The following is a 10,860-nucleotide window of genomic DNA, read 5'->3' as shown; positions in this document are numbered from 1 at the left end:
GGAATCCTAGGATTTGTAGTTTGTCGAGGCTGCAGCGCTCCTTGGCAGGGGAAGCGACAATATTCCTGCTTCTTGGCATGAGGTTGGACTGGATGGCCCATGAGGTCTCTTCCAACTCTTTGATTCTATGATTCTATGAAATCAGGAGCATAATTTTCCCTTTCTGCAAATATAACCATGAAGCAAAGCTCACTCCTCTCCATGCTAATGCCCGTTCCAAAACCTCTGGTTTCGCATCCTGCCACACATTCTGCCAGACTGTTGAATTCATCTGGAGTCCAACCCACCACCTGCTCATTCTGCAGCATCCTTCCTCTTGAGCCTCTCATCCGCTGCCCTTCTCTCCTGGATCCTGGCCTAGAAACAGACCTCCCGTCTTCCCATTGTGCCAAGTTTCCTGTTTTGCTGAGTTTTTTCAAAAGTTGGCAGGCAGGCAGTCAAGGGTTAAGGCAGGACTCCGCTGCTCCAGTGGTGGCACCTGTCAGTGGGAGGGAGCTGGTGGAGAGCAGAAAGAGAGAGACACACAGAGAGCGGGAGACTGGAGTGAGTTTACCAGAGTCTCCAGCAAAGCAGGGAGGCAGCCAGGAGAAAGCCACATGGAGGTCTCCAGCTGCAGAGGGTGAAAAAAAGGCATCTTTCTGCCCACGCCTGGCTGGAAAGAGGGCAAAACCTGGCATGGGGGGATCCTAAGGAGGCCAGAGTATAACAACATCAACAAGGAGGAGGAGGCGGCAGACTAGACTGTCCAGACATCGAAAGGAGGGAATAGAGGAGAAGAGGCAGAAAAATGCAGCTGACACGTTGCTGTTTCATATTCCTCATCCAAGGGAGCATCTATCTGCTGGTAAGTGGTTTGGGGAGGGGGCGTGGGTGGCTGAGCAGCAAGACATGCCCTTGCAGATGCCTGAAAGGAAAAGCCAAGGGTCGGCTCAGACCAGCGCTTGCCTACAATTAGTACATTTCCAAGCAGTTTTCATGGTCTGCTGTTTCCCTAACCCCCTTCTTTAGCATGCGCTATGCATTTTGCCTGCTCTTAAAATTTGTCCTTGCATCAACTTTGCCGGAGAGGTTACAGGACGAAAGAAATAATGGAGAGGCTATCCAGTCCAACCCTTAGTGGTCCTTGTGCGGTAGATCCATCCACTTGTTAAACAACCTCAATTATTTTCTGTGTTTTTCTTAGAAGCCAAACCTATCAGGCAGTTGGGCATTTTTTCTAATTACGGTACTTTATTTTAACTCTAGGAGCAGTTTTCTTGCTTCGTAGCTTTATGTTGATTATAGGTACCAAGATAGGGGTTAGATGGGGTGGAAGGTGGCAACTCTTGTCATTGCAGTGAAAAAACTGTGGGGCATTGTGCATGACCAAAAGACCCCCGTGAAGTAAATAATTCCAGCTGAGTCAAGCTAGTGAGCCAAGTCACAAAGAAGCCAGCCAGACATGGCAGAGGAAGGCTAGATCATCTATGGCAAATCTGTCTGAGCCAATGATGGGTAGGATGAAGTCCTCTTTACAGCAAACTATCAGATCCTAAGCAAAGTGTGGGGAACAGCATGTCTAAGTTGCAGTGAACAAAACTGGGAAGCCACTAAACCTCTTTCCTCTACTCATAGCAGCTCTTTATGCCCAAGAGAGATTGCAGAACATGTAACTCATGGCAGTTTTGCTGTGGGGAGGGAGGGAAGAACCCTCCCAAATCCAGTGGGACACAAAAGGAAGCAGCTGAGCTGAAAATGAATAACAAAGATCACTGATGCTGCTGAGCAAGGTTTCAAACTGGAGGCAGATTTGAACACAGGTCCCAGAGCCAGCCCAAACCAAACCAATCATGTGCCACCACAAAATCAGCATCCCCAGCTCTTTTTTGGAAGATATACCAGTTTCCCAATGCCTCTTTGAAATAGCTGCTTTTGGGGGGGAGGGAGTTGTCAGGAGTGACTTAAACTGCAAGTCGCTTCTGGTGTGAGAGAATTGGCTGTCTCCAAGGACATTGCCCAGAGGAGACCCGGATGTTTGATGTTTTACCATCCTTGTGGGAGGCTTCTCTCATGTCCCTGCATGGGGAGCTGGAACTGACAGAGGGAGCTCAGCCTGCTCTCCCTGGATTCAAACAACTGACCTGCCAGTCAGAAGTCCTGCTTTCTTTTTCTTTCTTTTTTCTTTTTTGGTCGTGTCAGGAGCGACCTGAGAAACTGCAAGTCGCTTCTGGTGTGAGAAAATTGGCTGTCTGCAAGGACGTTGCCCAGGGGATGCCCAGATGATTTGATGTTTTATCATACTTGTGGGAGGCTTCTCTTATGTCCCCACATGAGGAGCTGGAGCTGATAGAGGGAGCTCATCTGCCTCTCCCCGGATTCGAACCTGCGACCTGTCGATCTTCAGTCCTGCTGGCACAAGGGTTTAACCTATTGTGTAACCAGGGGCTCTGAAACAGAATACAAACCCTTTTTTTCGTGTCAGGAGTGACTTGAGAAACTGCAAGTCGCTTCTAGTGTGAGAGAATTGGCCATCTGCAAGTACGTTGCCCTGGATGTTTGATGTTTTGCCATCCTTGAGAGAGGCTTCTCTCATGTCCCCGCGTGGAGAGCTGGAGCTGACAGAGGGAGCTCAGCCTGCTTTCCCTGGATTTGAACCACTGACCTGCCAGTCAGCAGTCCTGCCAGCACAAAGGTTTAACCTATTGTGTTACCGGGGGCTCCGAAACAGCTGCTGAAACTAGCAAAAAATCATTAACCAAACAAGCCGTAGGCACAGCATAGGTTTGAGTGCTTGCCCGAGCCTGAGAAGCATTGTTTACCTACAGAAAAGGGCGGATTTGCGTCAGTCGGTGAAAAATGCATGGTCGCAAGGTTAATTTTAAACAATCCTCTACTTGATGCACTTTGAGATGCAAGTTGGAGATACGATCTTCACCTTTGGCTTGACAGGAGTGGGCTGGTATGAAACCGTCACTCTCAATCCAAAGAGGTGATCACTGAGTTGTTTTCCAGGGGATAAGGGAGTAGGAGAACTTATTCAAAAGCTTTTCCAAGCAGTGTTTATATTTGGGCACATAGCTTTAGCCGTGATGGATAGGAGTAAGTGGGGAATAATCACCATCTCCTGTGAGGAGGGCAAAACCATGACTTCTCCCACCCACCATGTAATAGTTAATCCATGAGCCCACTGTCTAATAGAACAAATAATCCTATGAAACCTTGAAGGCTCACAGTTTTTCAGGACTGAGGTAGAGATTGTGCTATGCTCTGACCATAAAGGAAGAAAACCTATTGATTAATTTGATCAGTATTCTGTATAGCACATTACTTGTGCTGTAACAAATGTGCTAGCGAATTGTTGTGTGTTTTCCGGGCTATATGGCCATGTTCCAGAAGCATTCTCTCCTGACATTTTGCCTGCATCTATGGCAGGCATCCTCAGAGGTTGTGAGGACCTCATAGATGCAGGCAAAACGTCAGGAGAGAGTGCTTCAGGAACATGGCCATACAGCCCGGAAAACACACAACAACCCAGTGATTCTGGTCATGAAAGCCTTCGACAACAATGTGCTACTCTTTAAGATGCTACAGGACTGTGTCGTTTTGGGGGCAACAGACCAGTGTGGGTGAAACACACACTCTATTCCCACCCCACTTTTGAAATTGGGGAATAGAACTGGGGAGAACCACAAAGGTACGAGCCTCGCCTCCTGGAAAAGCTATTTGGGGAATAACTGTTGGAAACCTCCCTGTGTTGCTCTTTAGAAGCAAGGCTCTTCCCTGCTACTTGCTTTCTCCAATCATTTTGTTGTTCTTCCTTGCACAAAAACACATTTCGAATCCACGGGGAAATGAGCCCAGCATTTTCTTTGGCAGCCGCGTGCCCTTAATCCCTGTGGGTCTGGCATGGATACATCTTCCTCCAAAGACTGCTTGGCATGGGGCATGGGGGAAAGGAGGATGACGGCTGGCAACGGGGCTGAATTGGATTGGGTTAATCTGGTCTGGTTCGCTTACGCTTTCATAAAACAAAATAAAATAAAATAAAAATACTCACTGTCTACACCAGTTAATGGGACATCTGCAGGCATTAAATGAAATGCAAGTAAAGGAGTGGGATCGCAGGCTTTTCACTTTTCCTAGAGTGGGAGACATGGACTTGATGTAATTAAAGGCTTTATTTACATTGCCAAATAATACATTTTGAACTGTATTATGTGGTCAATGTGGACCCATATAATTCAGTTCAAACTGCATTATATGTATCTATGGCTTCTTCCACATAGCTGTATAAAATCAATATTGAATTGGATTATGTGGCAGTGTGGACTCAGATAATCCAGTGCAGAGCAGATATTGTGGCTTATCTACCTTGAGTCCCTGGTGGCACAGTGGGTTAAACCCCTGTGCCGGCAGGACTGAAGACCGACAGGTCTCAGGTTCAACTCCGGGGAGAGGCGGATGAGCTCCCTCTATCAACTCCAGCTCCTCATGCGGGGACATGAGAGAAGCCTCCCACAAGGATTATAAAACCTCAAATCATCCGGGCGTCCCCTGGGCAACGTCCTTGCAGACGGCCAATTCTCTCACACCAGAAGCGACTTGCAGTTTCTCAAGTTGCTCCTGACACAACAAAAAAAAATCTACCTTGAGATTCTGGGTTATATGGCTGCGTGGAAGGGCCCTACATTGACCATATAATGCAGTACAGATCCTGCCTTGGATGGAACCAGGAACCTGGAGACTGCTCATTGGTATATGTGGGAGTACCCATAGTGACTTCAGACCACTTCATGTCCTCCAGGCCAGATTTAAGAGCTGCTGCTCTGACTTGCCAGAAGTGAAGGTTGTGCCCTAACCACCCCAACTGAGACCAGCTGGAGATTGCCAGGGATTGTGTCCAGGCAAAGCATTTATCATGCCCCGGAGTTAGAGGGAACTTACTTTTTATGTGCCACAACTCCAGGCACCCCCTAGGCAGCCTGCTTGGTGGGGATTCTGGGAGTTGCAGTCCAAAAAAACCGAGCCCTCCTTGCAAAAAGTAAATTCTTTTGTAAAGCAGAACCTTCTTGTCTCTATCAAATTCTTTGTTTATGAGAAAGACTAAGGGCTCTTCCACACAGCCATATAACCCAGAATATCAAGGCAGAAAATCCCACAATATCTGCTTTGAACTGGGTTATCTCAGATAATCTGGGATTTTTTGCCTTGATATTCTGGGATATAGGGCTGTGTGGAAGGACCTACACTGTCATATAATGCAGTTCAATGCACTTAAACTGCATCATATGGGTCTACACTGACCATAGAATGCAATTCTAGAACTCTCAGTGTAGATCCAGCCTGAGAGAGTGAGATGCCCTCCATCAAACACACAGCGTGGATTTACTTGCTAGGACCCAAAGCAGAAACAGGATGCTCTTCATTTGGGAACAAAGGCATCCTGGGGGATTGTATTTCCCTCTTTCCCATCCACTCTCAGTGTCAGAATAAAATGGTGATTCAAGGTTTTTCATTTTGACAAAAGGAGATCTCCTCGCATTGGAATTTACTCTCTTAATGCTGTCACATCTAAAAGATGCTTCACGGTGATCTGATCCCAGAAGACTGTTAGTGATTTTTCTTTTCATGTAACCTTGTACTTATGGATGAAATGCTCTGTTTCACTTTTAAAACAACAACAAACCAACAAACTGAAGGGGACTAATGATCATTTCAGAGGTGTTTGTTTACATCATTTAGAGAAGAGAGGATTTATGTTTCTTAAATTAAAAAAGAAGGATCAACTGCCTTATGAAGTGGGCAGTTCTTGCTGTCATTTTCCTACTAATAAAATGAAAGATGAATGTTGGACTACATGGGCTTTTTGCCTGATCCACCATGGCTCTTAATATAATGATCCCCAATTCTTCATCCTCTAGGCATTTTAGATTTCAGCTCCCAGAAACCGTAAACACCATAGCTACAGGTTAGATTCTGGGAATTAAAGTTCAAAGCACTATTACAAAGGACCATGAGGTTGGGTTGTTGTAGGTTTTTCAGGCTATATGGCCATGTTCTAGAAGCATTCTCTCCTGATGTTTTGCCTGCATCTATGGCAAGCATCCTCAGAGGTTGTGACCTCACAACCTCTGAGGATGCTTGCCATAGATGCAGGCAAAACATCAGGAGAGAATGCTTCTAGAACATGGCCATATAGCCTGAAAAACCCACAACAACCCAATGATTCCAGCCATGAAAGCCTTCAACAAGACCATGAGATTCTGATGATAAGATTTGAACATAGGTTTTCTAAATCTAACAATCAGAGCTTGAAAGGATGATCTCTTGAACTACAACTGGTCAACATCTTCCTATCAGCATTCTGGGAGCTGTAGTCCAAAAGATATAGCTTTCAACTCTGCTTTCTAAAGTCCTAGCTTAAGTTCTATTACATCAGTGGTTCCCAGTCTGTGGTATATGGACCACCAGTGGTTCCCAAAAACACAAATATGGTCCATGGCCTCACCATTACTACACTGTTACCTCGAAACCATTCAGCAATGAGAGCGACTGGTCTCGCGAAACCCTCTTATAGTGCCAAGTCAACAGGGATGTCAGGTAGGGAGAGGCGGATTACCCATAAAAGATAAATACTACCACATCAGCTCTAGATTATTAAATATGGTTTTCTGTGGGTGAGCAGACGGTGACTATTGGATGGCATATGTTCTGTATCAGAAACTAGAGCTGATGTGGTCTATCCAATTCAATTTTCTGAATCAGCACCCCAAATAAACAAACAGAATCTAAAGTTGACCAAAAACTGATTTGTAACCCTTTTGGTTCCAATGTTGGAGAGTGGTCCCTGATCAAGTGGTCCCCGTTCAAGTGGCCCCTGGTCATGAGGTCTCTGGTCGAAAAAAGGTTGGGGACCACTGTTTCACAGTCATCTTTGCACATGCTGTTTCATCCACATATGACATAGTGCAATTTTGTAAACTGAAAGTATACACAGCCCATCTTTAAGCATATTAGTCTGATTCCAGAAAGATTTATCAGATGTCATAGGAAGATCCCAGACTTTGTGGGGAATAGTTGGTCTTTAATCTCTTTGAAACTACAATACCCATAATCCCTGGTTGAAGCTGCTAGGGACTGAAGTCCAAATGATGTTCCCACCCTTGATATAATGCAATAAACCAGCCATTCCTAATTTGATCCACAAACATCCTTAGGAACAGCCTCTCCGACAATGAAGGCTCATTGAATAATAGCCACATAAGGCAGCTCCTTCAAGCACATCTAATAAGCTATGGAAAAAAAAATAAACAAACCTGACTTAAACAATTGTTCCGATCTAGAATCAAAATCCTTCACCGAATACAGGAATTGGTCATGCTGTCTGCACTGCAGAAATGTCTCTAAGCACGATTGTTGTTTGCAAGCCTTCAAGTTTCTGACTTATGGCAACCTTAAGATTTTCTATGAATGAGAATGTATGACTTGCCCAAGGTTACTCAACGGATTTCCCTAGATGAGCAGGGAATCAAACACAGGTCTCCAGAGTTGTATTCCAAGTATCATCATCATCATCATCATCATCATCAATACATTCAAAGCAGCATCTCAACAATCTTGTGAGGTAGGTTAGGCCCAAACGTACTCAAAAAGGTACATTGCAATGGAGTTATAATCTTACCCTTATACATTATTTCCCATGGTAACATCAATATTCTAACTTTTTGCACTTTAAATTAGTCCACTAAAATCTTTGGTTTATTTGGCTACCCAGCCATAGTGAATTATATATTGGTGTTATTCCCATTTTATAGAAGGGAAAATGAAGGTTCAGAATATGTTTTAATGCTGGTCTGGCTCTGAAAGTGTTAAAATGCCTTTCTAAGGCTCTAGTCCTCTGCATTCCTTACTTGGGAACAAGCTGCAGCACATTTAATGAGACCTGCTTCTTGAGTAGGCATACGTTCCGCCTAGTAAATAAATGAATTAAAAATGATGGAGAGGGTGAGTAATGTAACATTCCTACGTTTTAGTCATTTTGACAACACTGCCGCAGGCCTCGGCACAAGATTACCTTGCAGGGATCCTAAGTCAGCCACAGCCCCCATTCTTCCTCTTACCCATTCTTTCTTTATACAGCAGAGGCAATGCAATTTGTGCTCTCGTATCATGGGTCATCTCCCAAATACAAGGTTGGAGCAGGCAGCAGGCTTAATTTGTGTATTTTAATTTCAGACCACTGGAATGATACTATAGGTCAGTGCCAGAGCACTTGTTTTGGATACAGAAGGTCACAGGTCCCATCCTGGCCACTATCAGATTAAGGATCAGGTGCCTAGAAATACTTCTTTAGAAAATTCAGCTGCTGGTATTACCTGTCAGAAAACAGATAACACAGGATTAGATGGGGTTCGTGGTTGTCAACCTTGGACAAGGCAATACTTCTTGTTGTACTTGTTGTAGGTGAATGCAATCCAGTAGGGGTAGAACAACTGGTGCTTTATTTGGTGCCCTGCAGGTGTTTTGAACTACAGCTTCCATCAACCCTAGAAATATATACCGTTTATACTTGAGTATAAACTGATCTGAATATAAGCCAAAGCACCTAATTTTACCACAAAAAAACTGGGAAAACGTATTGGCTCGAGCATAAGCCAAGGCTGAGAAATGCAGCTGGTAAATTTCAAAGTAAAAAATCAATAAAATTACATTAATTGGGGCATCAGTAGGTTAAATGTTTTTTAATCTATATAAATAAAAATGTAATGTTCGTTTGTGGGATTAACAGAACTCAAAAACCACTGGATGAATTGGCACCAAATTTGGACACAAGACACCTAACAACCCAATGTATGTCCTTCACTCAAACAATTGATTTTGTCATTTGGGAGTTGTAGTTACTGGGATTTGTAGTTCACTTACAATCAAAGAGCATTCTGAACCCCACCAACAATGGAATTGAACCAAACTTGACACACAGTTCTCCCATGACCAACAGAAAATACTGGAAGGGTTTGGTGGGCAGTGTCCTTTGGTTTTGGAGTTGTAGTTGAGATCACTGTGGACTCAAACAATGACAGAACTGGACCAAACTCTACACGAATACTCAATATGCCCAAATGTGAACACTGGTAGAGTTTGGGGAAAATAGATTCGGGAGTTGTAGTTGCTGGGATTTATAGTTCATCTACAATCACAGAGCATTCTGAACCCCACCAACGATAAAATAGGGCCAAACCTCCCACACAGAACCCCCATGTGGACCACAGCAACGCGTGGCAAGGGACAGCTAGTATTGACATAAAACTGTAATTTAAGACAGTCCAACTCTGATTACACCATTACTCTAACCTTCTTCAATGTAAATGTGCTTATATATCCTTCCAATAATAAAAATAGAGTAAAATAATAAATGTAATAAAAATAATAATAGTGTAAAATAATGGAAATGTAATAATAACAGTAATAATAGAGTAAAATAGTAAATGCAATAATAATAGAGTAGAATAATAAATGTAATAAGAATAATAATAAATAGAGTAAAATAATAAATTTAATAACAACAACAATAATAATAATAGAGTAAAATAATAAAAATAAATAGAGTAAAATAATAAATTTAATAATAATAATAACAGAGTAAAACAATAAATAACCTTGACTCAAGTATAAACCGAAGTGTGCTTTTTCAGCCTAAAAAAAGGGCTGAAAAACTTGGCTTATACTTGAGTATATACGGTAACATAATGCAGGCTGTGGCACAAAAATATCTGGGGGTTCCCATGCTGATGTGGAAAAGCCAATTTTGGAACAAAGAGTCTTCAAGTGGGAAGAGAAATGCAAGTTGGGATAAAGGCTATCTATCTTGGATTTCTCCTCCCCACTGAAGACATTTTGTTTGTCTCTCTCTCTATATATATACATACACACACACACATATATTCAGCCACGGAAACCCATTCAGTGCTCTTGGACAAGTCAAACTCTCTCAGCCTCAGAGGGCAAAACCTATCTGAATGAATTCTGCCAAGGAAACCCCATGATAGCTTTGCTTTGGGGTTCCCACAGTCAGAAATGACTTGAAGGCACACAATTCATTCCTATCTATTAAACATGGGCTATTCTCAACTAGAGTCACATTTACTCAGTGAAACTGGGAGTATTGGTTCAACAAATTTCCATTAATACAATTGTTTCCTTTATTGCCATTATCTCTGCTAGGAAGGACTGTCAGGTAGAGTTCAGCTATCTTTTTCTCCAGCTTCTTCTATTACTAGTATAAGTATTACATAGATTTTTAAAAAACAAAAATGCAGGCAGATAGGGAAGCTTGGATCTATCATATAGGAAAAGATCTGTTTTGGGCAGCATCAGGTGGGAGGAGGGAAGACCAGAAAAGAAAACAGGAATTGGTGCCTAGAGATGCTATAAAACTGACCGAAAAACAGAACAACCTGGCAGGAAAGATACATTTCAGTTCTGCTTCAGGCAGCACAGTGTCTTGGGTCGGCACTACAGGTGTGCGTGTTATAGTAAATGTCAAGTGAGGTTATCTTATCTTACCAGCAATTCTTAAAAGAACTCTGAAAAGGCACTGTAAAATGTCAAAACGGTCTCAGTGCATATTGATATATCTCCAGGTTTCAACATTTTCTTTTCTGAACCATTATCTTTTACTGGTTGTTGATGGGGAAGATGCCAAGGATGGCGGGAATAAAGAAATATGGATGTATATTAAAGGCACTGGCTTGTCCTTGAGATTTGCCAGCAAATACCAGGATTTTACTGATGCTGCAGCCCTTTTCGCCCAACTGCACACAGACCCGACTTGACATATCCAGGAACGCTGCAAAAATGTATACAACTTGAATCTGGGTGTAG

At 43.0% G+C, this 10,860-nt stretch overlaps 1 protein-coding gene across 1 annotated transcript in view; it reads left to right on the top strand.

Annotated features, from left to right (window-relative positions):
* Nucleotides 1–302: 302 nt before the first annotated feature.
* Nucleotides 303–10,860, top strand: part of NXPH3 (neurexophilin 3) — a 28,318-nt gene continuing 17,760 nt past the window's right edge. The window contains exon 1 of the mRNA XM_060780839.2: nucleotides 303–844. Within this exon, the coding sequence (XP_060636822.2) occupies nucleotides 788–844 (57 nt within the window). The 5' untranslated portion in view covers nucleotides 303–787. The remainder of the gene's footprint in view (nucleotides 845–10,860) is intronic.

Source organism: Anolis sagrei, chromosome 6, assembly GCF_037176765.1.
Source record: "Anolis sagrei isolate rAnoSag1 chromosome 6, rAnoSag1.mat, whole genome shotgun sequence".
Classification (NCBI taxonomy): Eukaryota; Metazoa; Chordata; class Lepidosauria; order Squamata; family Dactyloidae; genus Anolis; species Anolis sagrei.
This window is presented reverse-complemented; position numbering and strand designations above follow the sequence as displayed.